The sequence below is a fragment of the Rana temporaria genome, chromosome 1 (genome assembly GCF_905171775.1).
Source record: "Rana temporaria chromosome 1, aRanTem1.1, whole genome shotgun sequence".
NCBI lineage: Eukaryota > Metazoa > Chordata > Amphibia > Anura > Ranidae > Rana > Rana temporaria.
This window is the reverse complement of record NC_053489.1, coordinates 410,940,933-410,961,835: the sequence shown is the minus strand read 5'-3', so window position 1 is coordinate 410,961,835 and position 20,903 is coordinate 410,940,933. Positions and strand designations below refer to the sequence as shown.

At 43.7% G+C, this 20,903-nt stretch overlaps 1 protein-coding gene across 3 annotated transcripts in view; it reads right to left on the bottom strand.

Annotated features, from left to right (window-relative positions):
• The window catches only part of CHRNB3 (cholinergic receptor nicotinic beta 3 subunit), a 74,294-nt gene that overhangs the window by 7,441 nt on the left and 45,950 nt on the right, over positions 1-20,903 (bottom strand). For all 3 annotated transcript variants that reach the window (XM_040324435.1, XM_040324417.1, XM_040324426.1), the window contains exons 3-4: positions 9,447-9,491; positions 1,573-1,682 (exon numbers count right to left, since the gene is read on the bottom strand). In XM_040324435.1, the coding sequence (XP_040180369.1) occupies positions 1,573-1,682; positions 9,447-9,491 (155 nt within the window). The remainder of the gene's footprint in view (positions 1-1,572; positions 1,683-9,446; positions 9,492-20,903) is intronic.

Here is a 20,903-nt window from a genome sequence, read left to right as displayed (position 1 = left end):
TCTGTATGTAATGTAATCCTAGTATTTAATGCCCCTTTAAGACCCTCCTACTATTTGTGAAATTTGACTGGCCAGACGCACTATTTGATGTGATTTGGAGGGTGTGTGTAGGGGGAGGGGTTTTGGGGGGTCGTGGTTGAGTTCCAGCCCTGGATACTACACTTGATCTTAGCTAAAAGGCTGATACATCATTGTGTCCAAGCTTATTTGATCGTTTACCGGACAAGTGAAATTTTTTTTTGTCTGTGTTGCTGTTGTAAAGTTACCCTTACTTCCTGTATGGTAAAACATTGTCCCCGGTGTCTTATAACCACCGTTCACCTTGGGCCACTTGTTCCTTTGTCAAAGCTATCAGAGAAGAGTGTTCTGACAATATACGCATCAGAATAAAGTGTAAAGCTGTCATTGCTCCCCACAGGAGGGGAGGAAACCAACGTTTGTATGTGACTCATTTGAGCAAACTTGTACTGAGGCAATATAGGGTTTGAATCACTGCATTTACATAATTACAGAAATCTTTTAATTGTAATCTTGTCAACCAAACTCATGTGGCTGCTGACACACACACACTTCCTTCTTGCTTTATAGAAGTTTCACTTTCTAACCTTAACCACTTCAGCCCCGAACCATTTGGCTGCCAAAGGACCGGGCCACTTTTTGGGATTCGGCACTGCGTCGCTTTAACTGACAATTTGCGTGGTCGTGCGACGTTGCACCCAAACAAAATTTACGTCCTTTTTTTCCCCACAAATAGAGCTTTCTTTTTGGTGGTATTTGATCATCACTGCTGTTTTTATTTTTTGCGCTATAAACAAAAAAAGAGCGACAATTTTGAAAAGAAGCTATATTTTAAAATTTTTGATATAATAAATAATATATATGTTTAGGCTAATATGTATTCTTCTACATATTTTTGGTAAAAGCGTCTGTAGCGTCTACAAAATAGGGGATAGGTTTATGGCATATTTTTTTTATTAGTAATGGCGGCGATCTGCAATTTTTATGGTGACTGTGACATTATGGTGGACACATGGGACAATTTTGACGCTTTTTTGGGATCACTGTCATTTATACAGTGATCAGCGCTATAAAAATGTGTCCTAGGGACTGATTCTAACTGTGGGGGCTGGGCTACAAGTGACACCACAGTGATCACTTCTCCCGATGACAGGAAGCAGTAGATCTCTGTCCTGTCACTAGGCAGAACAGGGAAATGCCTTGTTTACATAGGCATCTCCCCGTTCTGCAGCTCTGTGACACAATCGCGGACCCCCGGCAGGCATCGAGTCCACAGGACCCGCGGTCACACTCACGGAGTACGCGGCAGGCGCCGCGATTTAAAGGGGATGTACAGGTACGTCCCTTTGCTATGCCGTGCCATTCTGCCGACGTATATCGTCGTGCAGCGGTCGGCAAGCGGTTAATATCACTTTAAAAAAATATATAAGTATGAATTAATTCAGGTTCTCTCTGAACAGTGCCTTAGATATTAGACCAGGATATCACACACTGCATACAAATTAGAGTAATTGTTTTTGTATATCACTTGGTAAGAGAACAAAACATCCTTACTTTTCAAACAAGACAATGTCAGGAAGCCACAATGACTCAGAAGGCACTCTAATATATGTAATTCCACCATAATCCTTAGGATTCCATTTTAACTTTAGGTCCACCCATTCCTAAGGAAGGAAATGACAGAAATGCAATAAATATTAATGGATTCACAGTGTGTGTGTGTAGATAAAAAAAGAAAAAAGAAAAAAGAATGCACTGTTTAGAAACATAATTATATGCATGATATTGGATTAGCGAGTTGTGGGACTTTAAAATACAGCTAGAGGTGCAACCATCTTCCAACCATTGAAAGTGATCTATTTACCATGTCTGGGTCACCCAAGCAATGCATATTTATGCCTATGGACCACGGGGAATGAGTGCAGCTAGAAATGTTGTGAGTTCTGTGGACTTTTATATTCTTTATTTGTAAAATTAGCCAATATTGCTTGATATGTTCTGTGGTAGTTAGCTTATACATTATGTCAGGTCTGAGTTTTCTTTTCCAATCATTTTTATTGCAAAGTTTACATGGTATACAAAAGCATAAACATTGTCAAATAAATGTCAAAAAGGCGAAAAATCGTCCTATACCATTATGTAGTGACCGTGGAACAGGAAAATCAAGAAAAACTTGGCCTAATGTTCAGGCTCTGCCTAATAGAGCAACCACATATTTAAGCTTGTGAGCCCAGATGTATCAGCAACTGGTTACTAAAATGAGATTTTAAAAAATACATTAAAAGATTGTGAAGTAACATTTCAATAAACTATAGGGCAATCAAGTAGGTCTAAATTTTAAAGAACATCTCTGAAATACAAACTTTACTGCTGTACTAACAATCCTCCTGACTGAGAGGTGCAGGAGGCATTATGATATACATGTAGAGGTGTGTGAGGTTCCCCCCTTACGTCTGGGAATTAAGTGGCTGAGAGGGTGGGCTTTGGCTGTGGAAGAAATTTTGTCTTCCAATTGATTCCATTCATTGGAATATCTTGAAGCTTGTGGGCCCCGATGCAAAGTTGACCTGCCCCCCCCCCCACTACCACCTGCCGCTTACATTATGTGCCAAGATGTTCATGCTGCTGGTTGCCTGTGCACACAAGGTGGGGCCAGGCAGGCCACACCATAAGCTGCCAGGTGAAAGTGGTGGGCCTGCATGTAAAAAGGAAACTCAGAGGGCCAGCCTGGGGTGCGTGGGCCCTCTGATTTCCATATTCACATACCAGCCATTTCCATATTCACATACCAGCCATTTCTCAGTAGTTTTTTATTTAGATTTTCATAAGAACAGACATACAGATTAGAATATATACCAGTTTTTCGTCAAGAATGTGTATGCAATACACAAGAACAGTGAACAAGGTACATAGGTAAAGCAGTACAGGCAAGCAAGTTAACGTTGGAATGAGATCGCTGTTACCCCGAGTAGCTTAGCGGCCCCCGAGTTCACAGAAACCTCGATACTCCGGACCACTCTGTCCATGCGCTCCATAACTCTTGAGCTTCCCTGAGGTTCCCTTTGCTTGCGGCCAGTGTCATTTCATAGTTGTAATGCAGATTCACCAGGTCTAAAGTACTTTCTATTGTCGGAGAGTCTGTGGACTTCCACAGTCTGGTTAGGCTCAGTCTAGCAGCCAGTAAAATGTTGGTGGATACCAGTCTTAGGTCAGTAGGGATCAAGTCAATGTCTACATTCAGTAGCGCCAGAGCTGGAGATGGTAGTATAGGACTCCCGATAATATCTGACAGTATGTGGAATACGGTGGACCAATATTTGCTAATGATCTGACATGACCACAGTATATGTAAAATATCTCCTTTAACTTTGGCGCACCTCCAGCAGGTATCGGGGGCGTTCCCTCCGAATTTAGCTATTTTAGCTGGCGTGAGGTACCACCGTAGTGAGATTTTAAGGGTGAGTTCCCAAAGCCCCGCATTACGCGTAGCTTTGTGAATGGATCTGAGAGCCGAGTGCCATTGAACCTCAGTGATTTTTTGGCCTGTGTCCGTGTCCCATTGGTCATGTTGTTTGGCTTTGGAAAAAGTCAGTTTTTGGTTGAATATGTTATAGAAGAGGGAGATCCCTTTCTTTTTTGTGGTGTGATCAGTCAAGAACGGCCACACTTTGGAAGGTATGGCGTATAGTGGCTTAGGTGTTTGTGATAAACAATGTTTAATTCTGATGTAGGTGTATAGCTCCGATGGATTAAGTTGATATTTTTCTTGCAATTGGGGGAACGTGAGAAGTGTGTCTCCTCTGAATATATCATGGACGTGGTGTATGCCCGTGGCCTTCCAGCGTGACAGCTGTAGGTCTGTAGTGCAATGCGTTAGGCTAGCTAAAGGTACAGGAGGGCGGAACGGTCGTGGGTGATTTTCACCGATGTGTACGAGGAATTTCCAGGCCAACGCCGATGCCTTCATCGTGGGTGGGAGAGAGTTAGGGACAATCGTGCCGTGCGGGACCCCCATGATCCAGTCGCGTAGATTGGTGTGTTTGATCAGTGACGATTCCAGCCGACCCCACAGAGTAAGCGGGCGCGGCAGGAACCAATCCCTGAGCTGAGTTAGAATCGATGCCCAGTAGTATTCTCTAAAGTCTATGGACCCAGCTCCCCCTGCGGATCTATGTTTAGTGAGAAGATGTTGCGCACAGCGGGGTTTCTTGCCTCGCCATAAAAACCTGTTCAGGATAGTCTGTAGGGAGTGGAAATATGACGCCGGGAGGGGGATGGGGAGAGTCCGGAATAGGTACAGTAGCTGGGGCAAGTGCATCATTTTGAATGCTGCGAGCCTGCCCGACCACGAGAATTCATGTTTGGCCAAGTTAGTAGTGTCTTTCTGTAGTGTTTCGAGGAAAGGTTTGAAGTTGCTTTTAAATAAGTGTTTGGTGGAGGTCGGTATTTGGACACCCAAGTAAGATATCTCACGGTCCGCCCAAATGTAGGGGAATTGTGTTTGTAGCAGGTTTCTGGTAGTGGCATCAAGACCTAGGTCTAATATATAGGACTTGTTGGCATTAACTTTGTAGTAGGACACCTCACTGAACCATTTGAGGGTTTTTTGCGTTTCTGGGAGTGATGTCGTCGGGTCGGTCAGCATAAGGATGACGTCATCCGCAAATAAGCTTATTTTGTGTGAGTCAGGCCCTATCTGGAATCCAGAGATGCGCCGGTTTTGTCTAATATGTTCTGCGAGGGGTTCTATAAGGAGGTTGAAGATCAACGGTGAAAGCGGGCAGCCTTGTCTGGTGCCGTTAGTTATGTCAAATGGTTGGGAGAGCATGTCCGCCGAGAACACTCGTGCCGACGGAGATGTGTAGAGAGCGAGTACGGCGTTTAGTATGTTACCCTGGAACCCAAATTTTTGGAGAACACTTCGTAGGTAGCCCCAGTGGATTCTATCGAACGCCTTCTCTGCATCCAGAGCCAGGAGCAGAGAAGGCGTTCCGCTGGCTTCGGCGTAGTGTAGAACATCTATCACTCGACGTGTTGCGTCCGACGCTTGTCGTCCGGTCGTGAACCCCGATTGGTCCTTGTGGATCAGTGTGGGCATGATATTTAGAAGCCTAGTAGCTATCATTTTCGCATATATTTTGAGGTCGAGATTGAGGAGTGATATCGGACGGAAGTTTTGGGGTGTCGTGGGGTCCTTTCCCGGTTTGGGCAGGGTGACAACCAGTGCCTGTAGGGATTCCTTAGGGAATGTGGAAAAGGTCGCAGCATTGTTGAACATTGCGGTGAGTGTGGGTGCGAGTTGAGGGGCAAATTGTTTGAAGTATTCTCCCGTGAGCCCGTCTGGGCCGGGGGATTTACCCATTGGTAGGGAGTGGATGGTTGCAATGATTTCCGGGGTCGTGAACGGTTCATTCAGCTTGACCAGTTGGTCAGCAGAGATGGACGGGAGGCGTATGTGGTTGAGAAATTGGTCTATGTCAGTTGGAGACGGTTGGTGGGTGTCACGGTCATTGCACAGGTTATATAGATCTCCATAATATGTGCTAAACGCATCCGCGATCGCCTGTGGGTTTTCGAGATGTGCTTTAGTGTGTGGGTGAAAAAGATGGTCTATCCGATTTTTAGCCCTCCTACCTTTGATGCGTTGTGCCATCACCCTCCCAGCCTTGTTTGAGGTGGAGTATGAAAAGGCTTTCAATTTCCTTTGTGTGTGTTCATAGGAGTGCAAAAGAAGGAGTCTCAATTCTTGTCTCAAGGAGAGTATGTTGGCAGCCCTAGTCGTGTCTGGGTTGGATTTGTTGAGACGCTCGAGAGCGTCTATTTGGGAGGTAAGATTGTCGATTTTTAACGTCCTATTCTTTTTATGGGCTGAGCTCATCTGTATCAGAATCCCCCTAATGAACGCCTTATGCGCGTTCCACACCACGCCTGGATCGGACACAGAGCCTGTATTGGAATCAAAGTATTCCGTCAAGTAGTCTGAAATTTTCGGTGAGAAAGAGGGGTGTTGTACTATATAGTTGTTTGCTCGCCATACATATGTAGGCCGCATGACATGTGGTTTAGCAAAGGTGATGGTAATGGGGGCATGGTCCGACCAGGTCGTGGTGTGGATTACAGATGCGCTGACAGATTGTAGGAGCCATTTGTCGGTGAGAAACAGGTCGATACGTGAGTAAGTTTTGTGGAGGGGAGAGAAATACGTGTAGTCACGTTCCGACCCATGACAGCACCTCCATACGTCAAACAGATCATAAGTATTGATAAATGGTTTCAAAGGGGATTCCCTTCTCTTAGTAGGAGTGGTGGAGTCTAAGTGGACTTCAGGGACTAGATTGAAATCACCACACATAATAAGACTACCTCGTTTCACGGAGTGAACAAGTTTCATTACTTTTCGGAGGAATCGGATCTGTTTGACGTTGGGGGCGTATACATTGACCAGTGTGTAGTCTACATCATTCACTTTACATACTAGTACCAGATAGCGACCTTCCTGGTCTATTTCAGCGTGGTGCAAGACGAACTTGACTGAGTCCCTTATTGCTATGAGCACCCCTCTTGTTTTGGAGACAAAGGGGGCCGAGAAAACATGGGGAAAGTGCCTGTTGGTACAGGCAGGTGCCCCAGCAGAGAGGAAGTGTGTTTCCTGTACACATAGTATGTCACATTTTAAGTCTAATGCAGTTTTCCATAGCGAGTGTCTCTTTGCCGGGTGATTCAGGCCATTAGCGTTGAGGGACAAGATTGTAGTTGCCATTGAGGCCCGTGTTTGTGTAGAAGGTGGTTGTGAAAGTCACTTACGGTTTCGAGGTACGGTCGCGGCTGTCCACTGTAGTGGTACTTAGGTTTCTGCGGAAGTGAAGTCGGGCGAAGATCTGTTTCGTGCAGAGCCCTGCACAGGTGATTGGTTCACTGCAATAGTAAGTCGGGTGATCGTAGTTATACAAGCAAAAAAAACTGGATGCGAACAGTTAGCGCAAACTAACGGCGGAGGTACCGCCAAGGTATTGAACAATGGAGTAGGGGATCAGAGACCCCAACTAAACCACTACCAGGGGGCGACGAATGTCATACAGTAACTGAGTTAAGTCAACGGAAAATAATAGGAACAAAAACAAGTAGAGAGTTGAGTGCCGGGGAGAGCCTCTGTCTCGTAGATAACTTTACAGGGGTCTTCGCCTTTCAGGTCATCTGGTCCGATCTTCCACTGCGGCTATCTGGGTTGCGCCTTACAGACCTGGATCCACGCTTTTCTTTCGGAGGCGATGGGTCCTGGGGTGGGTCTGGGACGATTCCCCAGGAATGGAGCAGTTGCATCCCCTTCTGTAGATCCTGTATTACGTGTGAGGTGCCATTTCTCACAATGAGCAAGGTAGCAGGGTAGCGCCATTTATATTGGACCTTGCTGTTGGTAAGGCCCTTAGTAATTGGATTGAGCTGTCTCCTGAGTTGTAGAGTGTATTTTGAGAGATCAGGGAATAGTAGTACTCCTTCAAACGGGGCTTGTAGAGGTGGTCTTCCTCTGACGGTCATCAGCAATTGTTCTTTAACATGAAAAAAGTGCACTCTCATTAATACGTCCCTAGGGACTGAGGCCGCCAGATGCGAAGGTTTGGCAATGCGGTGGATTCTATCAATTATGAGGTCTCGAGGCGATGCGTCGGGCAGGATCAAGTGCATGAGTTCTTTTGCGTATCTGGGAAGATCCGTGGGTAAAATGGATTCCGGGACCCCCCTGAGTTTTAAGTTATTGCGCCTGGAGCGGTCTTCTAAATCGGCCAGCTTGGCCCTCATCCACTTCTGCTCCTCTTTCATGTCATCATAGGAGTCAACTAGCTCATTTACGGTGGTCGTGCATTCCTCCATACTATCCTCCAAGTGTGTCACCCTGTCATCCATAATATGCAATTCAGTGTTGATTTTGGTAAAAACTGTGGATAAGTCTGTCATCAGGGAGTTCTGGAGGGACAGCAACATATCTTTCAATGTGGTGTCAACCACTGGCTGGCCTGTGGTAGGGAATGAGGCCATTGAGGATTGCAGGGCCTGATTCGCCGGTAGTAGGCCGCAAGCCGGGGCCTCGATTTGTGAGGACGTCCGCGGCGGGCCTGGATCAGTGCGCATCCGCGCTTTGGCCGGGCTCCCCGTGATCGGGTTCTCCCCCGTTTTGAGGACTGGTGGCGAGGCAGCTCTAGCCAGGTCCTGGGTGGCTGGTTCGGCATCCGGGAGCTCTGAGTAAGCTTCGGACCGCGCGTTCTCGGCGGCGCCATCTTGCCTCTGACTGACCTGGGCCGGGTACTGGAAGAAGGCCGTGAGCTTTTGCGGGTGTCGTTCCGGCTTGCGCTTGCTCGACATGGCTCCGGTCCGTGCTCTGGGTCCCTAGAGGCTCTTTGTGCTAGGTGTGGATGGCTGGTTCGGGTCCTGTTCGCTCCGGTGCTCTCCCCTGACAGACGAGCTAAAGGACTAAGCGGCCATCTTCAGCGCCGGCAGACCACGCCCCCCACATACCAGCCATTTCCATATTCACACACCAGCCCACCTCTTTCACCCGGCAGCTCAGAGAGTGGCCTGCCTGGCCCCGCCTTGTGTTCGTGACATGTTGTACTGGGATGGGCAGGGGAGGGGGGATGAAGGGCCTGCCTGTCGGCCCGTGTAGGTGAAACCGGAAATCTGTAATCTGTAATGTAAATGTAGAGCAGGTGCACAGGAAGAGGGGAGGCAGCAGAGTGCTGAAGCCTGAATTGAATGACACTACTGCTTCTCTTTGAGGATGGATTGCTCCAAAGTGCTTGCAGATGCAGAAGTCATTAAGAGTTTCTTTAAAGCAGATTTGTGGCTCGTAGAAAATATGTAAATGTCCACAGCCTCACCACAGTTACACTTTAAAGTTATTGATAGTTGTATTCCACAGTTGTCTGCAGTTAAGAGTGTAAAGGGTACTATAACAATAAGCCTGAACACAATTAATGGGTCTTCTTTAGATTTTAGAATTATTGTAATTGTACTATATGTACTTTTTTTCCTAATACCTTAAAATGTTTGTAATTATTTGTCCCAGATTAAGTAAGAGCTTGGGAAACTTTAATGTGATCTTTGCTGACTGCAAACCCTTTGTGAATACTAGTATCTAGCCACTAATAAAAAGCTGAATTTGAGTTTGAATCTAGTGAAAAATGCCAGATTCCAACTGGCATATACGCAAATATATATACTGAATGAATCCAACAATTTTATTGTTGAAGATAGATCATTATTCAATTACTGTTTTCCCAAAATAACACACAGCTAAGAATGTAAATAATTCCTGTTTAGATCTTAGAATATTAATCTTCTAGATCTACTAGCTGAAGTGGAACAGTAGTATATACAATACGTATATACAATACGTATGTGCTTTAAAGGTCAAGAGGCATAAATTATATTACCTGTCTCAGCCAAACATTCGTGGTCATGAGCTGTTTCTTTTCATCCTGTCAAGAAAATAAAAGGAAATGAGATATATATTTTTAGAGAGAGAAAATAATAGGAGAATACTGAATTACGTACAGAACTGACATTTTCATTGTGTCAGTTATTTTAACCACTTGCCTACTGTGCACATACACCCCCTTCCTGCCCAGACTAAATTTTAGCTTCCGGCACTGCGTCACTTTAACTGACAATTGCGCGGTCGTGCGACATGGCTCCCAAACAAAATTGACGTCCTTTTTTTCCCACAAATAGAGCTTTCTTTTGGTTGTATTTGATCGCCTCTGCGGTTTTTAGTTTTTGCGCTATAAACAAAAAAAGAGCGACAATTTTGAAAAAAAACACAATATTTTTTACTTTTTGCTATAATAAATATCCCATTAAAAAAAAAAAAAAAAGAAATGTTATCTCCGTTTAGGCCGATACGTATTCCTCTACATATTTTTGGTAAAAAAAAAAAATATTGCATTAACCGTATAGTGACTGGTTTGTTATATTGCCTACAAAATAGGGGGACATAATTATGATTTATTTTTTACTATGAATGGCGGCGATCTGCGATTTTTTTTTCCAGGACTGCGACATTATAGTGGACACTTTTTTGACACATTTTTGGGACCATTCACATTTATACAGCGAACAGTGCTATAAATATGCACTGTTACTGTATAAATGTGACTGGCAGGGAAGGGGTTAACCACTAGGGGGCGGGGAAGGGGTTAAAAGTGTAGCCTAATCAGTGTTCTAACTGTGGGGGGAGGGGGGTGACTGGGGGAGGTGACCGATCTGTGTCCCTATGTACAAGGGACACAGATCGGTCTCCTCTCCAGAGACAGGACGTGGAGCTCTGTGTTTACACACAGAGCTCCACGTCCCCGCTCAGTTACCGGGCAATCGCGGGTGCCCGGCGGCCATCGCGGCTGCCGGGCACACACACAGTGTTCCCAGTAACGCGACGGGTGCGGCTAGCAGCTTCTAATGACAGGACATCATATGACGTCCTGTCAGAACAACAGGGGATACCGCCCGCCGTCATTTGACGGCGTGCGGTATTAAGGAGGTTAAATAATTTCCCACCAGATTTTATATGCCAAAACTTTGATCTTAAATAGACCATAAATCTTGTGTAGGTTCTGTAGAAAGGACTCTTCTTGTGAGTCATAGGGAATTCTTCCTTCCATGTTTCAGTTTGGGATGGATGAACTTGACTGGCATGCACAGAGTCCTGACCTCAACCCGATCGAACACCTTTGGGATGAATTAGAGCAGAGACTGTGAGCTAGGCTTTCTTGTTCACATCAGTGCCTGACCTCACAAATGTGTTTTTGGAAGAAAGGTCAAACATTCCCATAGATACTCCTAAACCTGGTGGGCAGCCTTCCCGGAAGAGTTGAAGCTGTTATAGCTGCAAAGGGTGGGCCAACTCAATATTGAAACCACAGACTAAGACTGGGATGACATTAAAGTTCATGTGTGTGTACAGGTAGGTGTCCCAATACTTTTAGTATTATAGTATATATCTATATATTTTTGTCTATCTACTCATGTGATTTCTCTTGCTATCTAGCAGTACAGAGGCTGTTGTAAGCTCTGTATTGCTCCCTCTATCTTATCACAGCTCTCTAGCAATACCTAGATATCTATACAATTATGTGTAAAAACCCATGATACCTCCTTCCATTTTATTTTCCATTATTTTTCTTTCCCCCAGAAAGGTCAAATTAATTTGTACACAGGGTTTTCACAGCTGCTATCAAGGGTTTGCCAGAGCACTGTGACATGGGAAAGGATACAATAAATAGCCTACAACAGCACAGATAATGTTAGATGGTATAGCAAGAGACAAAGGGCCACCCTACCAAAATTGAGTTGCTTCCAAATAGAACCATATGTTGATAAAGCAACACATTCCTGAAAAATTATTGTTGATAAGTATACAAACAAAAACATATTTATATCTTATTGCTTAGCTATCTAATGAGCAATCTGAGAAAGAGAAAATTTCAGGGGCAATTTAATGGTTGGGTAATACCACATTACTTTTGTACAAAGTTCTGTAAGTTCTAAGGATGGAAAGTCTACTTTAAATCTCCTTTATGAAAGAGGAACCTGCAATTACCCTAAGGTCTTGTCTTGTCTAGAAAAAATATTAAATATTAATGTTTCTATAGTTATCCATTAACAAACATGTTAAAAAAATACAGCAACAGAAAGAACAAATGGCATCGAGGATTATATACTGTATATACTAATAAGGAGTATATGTTATACTGATATACAGTGAGTATAGAAAATAGAAAATAATCTCCCCCGCCCCCCTCTTTTAAGATATGATTTGGACCAGTACACAAAGCAAGGTCTATAAAGACATGGATGAGCAAATTTGGGGTGGAGGGACTTGACTGGCCTGCACAGATTCCTAACATCAACCCGATAGAACAACTTTGAGATGAATTAGAATGGAAACTGTGAGCCAGGCCTTCTCGTCTACATCAGTGCCTGACCTCACAAATGCGCTTCTGGAACAATGGTCAAACATTCTCATAGACACGCTCCTAAACCTTGTGGACAGCCTTCCCAGAAAAGTTAAAGCTTGTATAGCTGCAAAGGGTGGGCCAACTCAATATTGAACCCTACGGACTAAGACTGGAATGCCATTAAAGTTCATGTGAGTGTAAAGGTATGTGTCCCAATACCTTTGGTAATATATTGTATTTTAGCTAACATTTTCTAATAATCTAAAGAAGTGATATTTCTTCCCTCCGCCTTCCACGCTGCTTTAGTAAAATAGGGCTGTAGTTTTGTACAGTCAGCTGTTTTTTTGACCTATTTAATTTCATCTGTCTCATTAATTTTCCCTGCCAGCTCTTTGCAGTTACCAGTCTCATGCAGGAGCAGAAATACTCTAATGCAAACATCAGTTCTATTGCTAGTTAAACTAAACTAATATTTTTGGCAGTCTATCAGGCTCAATGATATTCAACATATTTTATTATGGGGATGAGATTATGCTGTCCACAGCAGATTTCCTGTTATGTAAACTCATTTTGTGACACTGCAATTGGAAGCTCTTCAAACTTTACAAGCCTAAAATAGGTATATGCATTAAAGAGTAGGTTAGAGCTTATATGACTGTGATGTGTGGTGATAGACTCATTGTTTTTCCAGCTAAAACATATTGGGGCAGATCCACAAAGAGAGTACGCCGGCGTATCTAGTGATACGCCGGCGTACTTTCAAATTTCCCGCATCGTATCTTTGTTTTGAATCCTCAAAACAAGATACGACGGCATCTGGGTTAGATTCGACAGTCTTTGGATCTTAGAAGCAATTCTTCGGCGTCCGCTGGGTGGCGTTTCCGTCGTATTCCGCGTCGAGTATGCAAATTAGCTATTTCCGACGATCCACGAACGTACGAGCGGCCGTCGCATTCTTTTACGTCGTTTCCGTTTGGCTTTTTGGTGGCGTATGCAATGTTAAGTATGGCCGTCGTTCCCGCGTTGAATTTGAAAATATTTTATTTTGTTTGCGTAAGTCGTCCGTGAATGGGGCTGGACGTAATTTGCGTCCACGTCAAAACAATGACGTCTTTGCAACGTCATTTAGCGCAATGCACGGTGGGAAATTAAGGGACCGCGCATGCGCAGTTCGTTCGGCGCGGGGACGTGCTTCATTTAAATGAAACACGCCCCCTATTCGCCGATTTGAATTACGTGCCGTTACGCCGCGAGAGATACACTACGCCGCCGTAACTTACAGCGCAAATTCTTTGTGGATTCAAAGATTAAAAAAGTAAGTTACAGCGGCGTAGCGTATCTCACATATGCTGCGCCCATGCAATTGTACGAGGATCTGCCCCATTTTCTTTAGTTTTGGATAGAGGGAGAAAGAGTCATGCTGCGTACACACGACCGTTTTCCGGGTTCTAAAAAATGACGTTTTTAAGGGTCTAGAAAAAACAACGTTTTTTTCAACCCAAACATTAAAACGGCCTTGCCTACACACGATCGTGAAAAAAAAATGCTCTAGCAAAGCGCGGTGACGTACAACACGTACGACGGCACTATAAAGGGGAAGTTCCATTCGGATGACGCCACCCTTTGGGCTGCTTTTGCTGATTTTATGTTAGTAAAAGACGATTCGCGCTTTTCAGTCTGTTACAGCGTGATGAATGTGCTTACTTCATTACGAACGCTAGTTTTACCAGAACGAGCGCTACCGTCTCATAACTTCACGTCGTTAAAGCCCACACACGACCATTTTTTACAACCTTAAAAACGACAACGTTAAAAACTTAGTGAAAAAAATAGAGCACTTTCGAAATTTTTAATGCCCATTTTTTAGATAGTAAAAAATGCTCTGGAGCCCACACACGATCGTTTTTAATGACATAAAAAAAAAACGTCATTTTTTTTTAGACTTTCCATCACTTCCTGTTCTGTCAGATGTTTATTACTTTCTTTGTGCCCGTCACAGATTCTCCCTTACTTCCTGTATGGTGAAACCATTTATTAATAGCAGAGCAAATAAAGGGCAAACCTCTTTAACAGAGTCCTGTGTAGCAATAAAAACCTGAGAGGGGTTCTAATCCTTCCCCACTCTATCCATAACTATATAAGAAACATTTTTGACTTGATGTAAACTTATATATTAAACTATAACAATGAGCATTTGAATATTTACTTTGTATAACCAAACCTGTATTTTGTGCTTTTCACTTCTGCATTTATGTTTCAACAAGAAAACCTTACTCAATAAGTACATTGATGCCAAGTGTTGTGGATCCTGTGGCACATTCCCAGTAATCTGGACACCTCCCATTGTGTCCATGTCCCACATGCTCCCAAGCCAGTTTTAAAGTCTGAGGCAATATGCCCACCGGGGGGGGGGGTAATTGCCACCAGGCTATTTAATCCCTGGCCCTTGCCTACCACTGTTTAAAGGCTTGTAGAGCCTATTTCAGCAATTTTACCACCCTATGAGCACTTTTTGTGGGAAGCCACAGCTAAAACTGCCCACACACACACGGTGCTAATGGGGGAGCTGTGCTCAGGTCAGCTGGCTCCTCTCCCTTCTCTAACACTACATGATGAGGCGGCAATGCCAAGGGTCAGTAATCTCCTCCCTCCTTCCCTGTCTACACAATGTGCGGAAGTTTGTTTTTTGGGAAGACACCTTGCAATCGGAAATGTGGAGCCTTTTTCCACAGCCACCATTACGTAAAAGACAGAAGGAAAAGATTGTTACAAGAAAAGACTACATGGTTACATTGAATTTACTTACTTGTGTACTAACTTAAGAGCCCATTCAGATTTGTGCATTACAAAATGTGCGATAAAACACGATTCCTTGAGATGTGGTGTGTTGCGATGCCATTTATTTAAAATAGCATCCTAACCCACACCACAATGTACATACCGTGCTGTGTTGTGCATTAAAAAAGGTTTTAGGTAAAAAAAATCTACATAAATGGACTACGTAATGCAGGGAAACGTGTTGGGTTAGTGCAAAACTCCAGGAAGAGGTGCAGGAATACGTTTTAATATTTACTTTATTATGAGCTCAAGCAGGTTCCTCCATCAACTGCACCACCCAGCCCCTCTCTAAGGTACTCCCAGGCATGGTCGCATGTTTACCCCCGACCATGTACAGTGCAGGGTTACTGCATTGTGCGTGATGAAAACATGGGACTGCCCACAGAGCAGAGCTTCAGGGAGAAAAGGGCAGCTAAAAGTTGATATACAATATTTCCCCTGTCACCGTATCCCTAAAAAAGCATTTCCAAAATTTGTATGAAATACCCTGTTTCTTTACAGGCATCTATCCAAATAGACAGCAATTGTTCTTATTCCACGCTGTAGCTGGTTAAAATATGAATCTTTTACTTTGCATTGCTACTTTAGGGTTTCTATGAAAAAGTCAAGCCTTTGATTTGAGTCAGCATAGGACACAAATTATTGTCCAGAATAAAAGGGTTAGAAAGTCCTGTGTAGTGGCTAGATACGTGATGAGCATGAGAACGAATTGGCTTATTGCAGAGCTGCTGACACAGGTAACAGGATTTTCAGAAAGGACGATTTTGGATCCTTCAGAGTGTCAAGTGAATCACACACATGGATTACTGAGCTGTATAGTAATAGTACTGCAAGCAATATGCTCTCTATAATTGTACGAATGTCTTCTGTTACATGTTAATTCTTTCTTTTATGAAGTAGAGTGAATAGGATATATTGTTTTTTAAATGATTATATTTCTTGATATGTTCTTTAGCTCAGTGGTCATCAACCCTGTCCTCAGAGCCCACTAACAGGCCAGATTTTATGTATTATCTTTTGAAGATGCAGACTAGAATACTGCAATCACTGAGCAGCAAATGATATCGCCTGTGATGTATTTCAGTTATCTTGCAAACCTAGCCTGTTAGTGGGCCCTGAGGACAGGGTTGATGATCACTGCTTTAACTAGTTGCTACAAAACACGCCAGCTTGTTTGTATTGCTTAAATATACCAAATAACCCATTGCTTTCCCTATTATTTCACGACAAATGACATCCAGAGTCTGGATACGTAGAAAAACAATTATGTTTTCATTTTACTCACTTACAGTTTTGTTCAAAATTATTCAACCCCCCAATGCTGTAAAGGGTTTTAGGGAATTTAGTGTACATTTGTAATTGCATTCAGAATGAAATCCTACAAGGACTTCTTAAAGAACCATATGCAACTAAAATGACATTAATTGGTTTTGTAATACAGTAGTAAATGTTTATTTTGTGAATTCTTCATTTACACAATTATTCAACCCCTTAAAGACTACCACTCTGAAGAACAGAGGTTCATTGAAGTGTTTTCAATCAGGTATTGAAAACACCTGTGGATGTCAGGGAGCAGCAATAAAGCCTAATAAGCACCAATTAGGCAGCTTTAAAATGACTGTGATACTCAGCTCCTTCTAGACGTTTACTGGTGTGGTTACAAACATGGTGAAGTCAAGAGAATGGTCCAGGAAGACAAGAGAAGAGGAGATTACTCTTCACAGAAAGGGCAATGGCTATAAGAAGATTGCAAAGAAGTTAAACATACCAAGAGACACCATAGGAAGCATCATTCGCAAATTCAAGGCAAAGGGCACTGTTGAAACACTACCTGGTCGTGGCAGAAAGAAGATGCTGACTTCGACTGCTGTGCGCTACCTGAAGCGTAGAGTGGAGAAAAGTCCCTGTGTGACTGCTGAGGAACTGAGAAAAATTTTGACAGATGTGGGTACTGAAGTTTCTGCTCAGACAATACGGCGCACACTGTGTAATGAAGGCCTCCATGCCATAACTCCCAGGCGCACCCCCTTGCTGTCTCCAAAGAATAAGAAGAGTCGACTGCAGTATGCCAAAAGTCATGTGGACAAACCACAGAAGTTTTGGGATTGTGTTCTGTGGACTGATGAAACAAAATTACAACTGTTTGGGCCCATGGATCAACGCTATGTTTGGAGGAGGAAGAACAAGGCCTATGATGAAAAGAACACATTGCCTACTGTGAAGCATGGCGGGGGTCAATCATGCTTTGGGGCTGTTTTGCTTCTGCAGGTACAGGGAAGCTTCAGCGTGTGCAAGGTACCATGAATTCTCTTCAGTACCAGGAGATATTGGATGACAATATGATGCAGTCCGCAGACCTTCCAACAGGACAATGATCCCAAGCATACCTCCAAGTCCACTAGAGCATGGTTGCAGATTAAAGGCTGGAACATTTTGGAGTGGCCATCGCAGTCACCAGACTTAAATCCGATTGAGAACCTCTGTGGGACTTAAAGAAAGCAGTTGCAGTGCGCAAGCCTAAGAATGTGACTGAACTGGAGGCTTTTGCCCATGACGAATGGGCGAAGATACCCGGAGATGCAAGACACTTGTGTCAAGCTATGCTTCACGTTTAAAAGCTGTTATAACTGTAAAAGGATGTTGTACTAAGTACTAAGATTGAATGTCACTTGGGGGTTGAATAAAACTGATAATGATGTGAGCACAGAAAAGACATTTGTGGTTATTTCATTATAAATGTTATGTTATATTTGTCTGACCTACACGTGCCTCTTTGATTTAATTGTAAGCAGGATGACTGAATGATCAAAATCAATGTCAAACTGGCCAAAACAATAAATTTCAGTGGGGGTTGAATAATTTTGAATACAACTGTATATGGTGCTTTGCAGTTATTCAGCAGTGCTTTACAGAAAATATTTGCACATTTGTTATGCTTTCTTTTCCTGGAACAGACTGGAAAGTACGAGTTGACTAAATGCTGACCATTTAGGATATGCCTGAAATGAAATTTGGCAACGTGCTCTCCTCTATTACTAGTGTTTTGGTCAACTAACTCAAAGATGCAGTGGATGAATTGGTAAATGGTAATTGCCTTTGAGCCTACCAGCTGCACTCAAAAATCTCTGCAAGAAACACTTTCAGAATAGGAATGGGCTCTGTATATTTGACCATAAAATGACATAAGAATAGCTACAAATTCTTCAGGTGAAATGTCACCATGTTGTAGGTGGGGTGCAGCATGGTGCGGCAGCAACTGTTCAACAGTTCACACAATCAGGTACAATATAAAATTTGTATCAAAGTAATGCAGCAATAGTTCACAATAGACAGTGGCGTATCTAGGGTATGGCAGCCATGGCAAGTGCCATGGGCGCCATATGAAGGGGGTGCTGTTCAGTCCCTGGGCAGCAAGGCATTTCCCAGGGTCTGAGGGTCTCTTCAATGGCAGCGCTATCCCTGCTGCGTTCATCCACAGCCTCCCCTGTTCTCCCAGGCTCTCTCTTTCCATCTGATCAGATTGGCAGCGCACAAAGGAGGAACATCAGTTTCTCTGTGAAAATTGAGGCCTTGAGTGATGAAGAGTTCATGACTTCCAGTATCGGTTCTGCATTTACCTGGCTGGTATTGGCTAAGCAAGCAGCCAATATGCCTTGGAGGGCAGAGGAGGGATAAGGGGGTCTAATAAACCCCAGATTTCTCCATAAAGAGGATATGTCACTAGCCAAGGTATCACAAGGGATGATAAATATCACTAGTTTTGTTGGCTGTTTTTTTTTGTTAAGGTTATCTGAAAGATGGGTTTCAAATGTGTCGAAAGGGGCGCAGTTTCAGTGCTTGCCATAGGCGCTATTTTCACTAGATACGCCTCTGGGGACAGGTCATTTGGAGTCATATTGACCCCCATAGCTGCTGACTTGTCTAAATTGATTTTTAAATTGGAGATTACCCCATATCTTTTAAATTCTTTAATCAGGTTAGGAAGGGACACCACAGGGTCTGCAAGGGAAAACAAAAGGTCATCCGCATATGCTGAAATCTTGTACTGGCCTTGGTTTATCGTGATGCCTGTTATGTCCGGGTTCCGTCGGATCATGCACAGGAATGGCTCTAGGGCTAAGATGAAGAGAAGGGGGGACAGCGGACAGTCCTGGCTGGTGACGTTAGAGATAGTAAAGGGTTCAGAGAGAACTCCATTGGCTTTAACTTGTTGGTTATCTTTTGGTCACTGTTTATTGGTTTATTTATTGCACTGTGTTCTGTTGGAGGTGGTTGTGTGTTATTGCCTTTTCTTAATAAATTATATTTTTACCTATATATGTTTTGGGTCTCCTTTTTGCAGTCACAGTCTGGTTCACTAGCTTCTCTGACACACCTGCAGTGGAGACAGCAGACCAAACCTGTCTACTCTCTCTCCCTCTTTAACAGATGCCGCCATCGGCATCACAATAACATGGAAACACAGTAACACAACAGAGTATAGTTAAGCAGAGTACTAAACAACTTTAAATAACATAGTCCAAATATCTTGCAGGGAGTTGCCTACGGTTAGACCGCAAAGGCCTCTGGTGCTCTTGACTTTCAGCCGAGCCACTTGGCAAAGGTTTGTCTTCGGGTAGTGGCCACAGGTGGCAAGGGGTCATACATGTCCTCCGCTTGCCTATCACCTTGGCTATGGGCATCCTCAGACATGTCAGTAAAGTCGGTTGTTCTGAACAACATATGAATTGTACACTAGTGTAGCACTAGTGTACAACAATGTATAAAAGTAATAAATAGACATATGTCTATATATACATATGATAAAAGTCTCTGATATGAAAAAAATGGAAGGGTGACAGTCCAATATGAATGAAGGTGCTGGTGCTCCCAGCTGAACGTGACAGAGTGAAAAAATGGCTGCCACCATCTTGAGAGAGGCTTACTTGAAAAAGTGAACCCTAAAGAACATATGTTCAAAGGGTCAACTGGGCATGGTATAAACCACTGTAGGACCGGATCCTCCGCTGCAGTTCCCACACAACGTCTCACACACCAAACTGCTGGACCAGGGTATGTAGATAAGGGTGCTTATGGGCAATGACCCAACAGATGTCGAGCAACGGAACCAGATGGAGTGTGTTTAAGAAAAAAGAGAAAGGCACATAGCGTAATACCAGCAGATCAAATTAGATTATGGTGACATACAGGTCTCCTCACTACAGACAGCAAAACTACCATCCCAGTCGGTTGTGCTGGATGGGGTTGCTGGGTCTTCTGGACTCCCAGCATCATAGCTGTTAGTTTCAAAGTCAGTGGAGCCTGGTGGCTTGTCAGGAAAAGTTCCATTTGCTGGTGACACTGCCTGATATTTTGCGTGCAGTACTGTGGTCCACCAGCAGGTGTCTCCTGGCAGTTTGGAACTGCCAGGGGAGCTCCCCTGGTGGTGGTATTATGTGACATCTCCTGCCATCAGGCGTCACCTGAGGCTGATTGCAGGAGATGTGTACAAATACCCGGCAGACACAATCATACTTTTCCTTGGTATCTCTCCTTGTGCCCCGACCCTGAACCTGAGAAGCTCCGCATCTGTACCCGATCCTGTCTGTTATCTGAACCCTGAACCCTGTGTTGTGCCTGTGCCTTGTACTTATACCCGTCCCTGTGATCCATTTATCCTCTCCTTGTCCTGTTGGGTTTTCCCTTTCCCCAGCTGCTGACCTTCTCTTGACGGCCCTGGCCTGGCCCTGTTTATGATTCTGGTTTTCCCCATTACTTGTACATATTGGTCTGTTACTATTATTTGTGGGTTCTGTTGGTATTGGTTGTTGTGCACTGTGTGGTATTGGAGGTGTTTGTATTTATATTATTTCACTTAACTTTAATAAATGATCATATTTCACTTAAACACGTCTGGGTTTCCTCTGTTGCAGTCTACATAGTTCTGGTCAGGGATGGTATACTGTCATGTAATAACTCACATTCATACATACACATACTAGGGCCAGTTTAAAACAGGATTCAACCTGTGATTGGCACTAGCGGGCTCACCCAAGGTCATCCTTGCAGTGAGACACTCGAGGATTTCTCAGGGGATAAGATAAGTTTACTACAGTAACG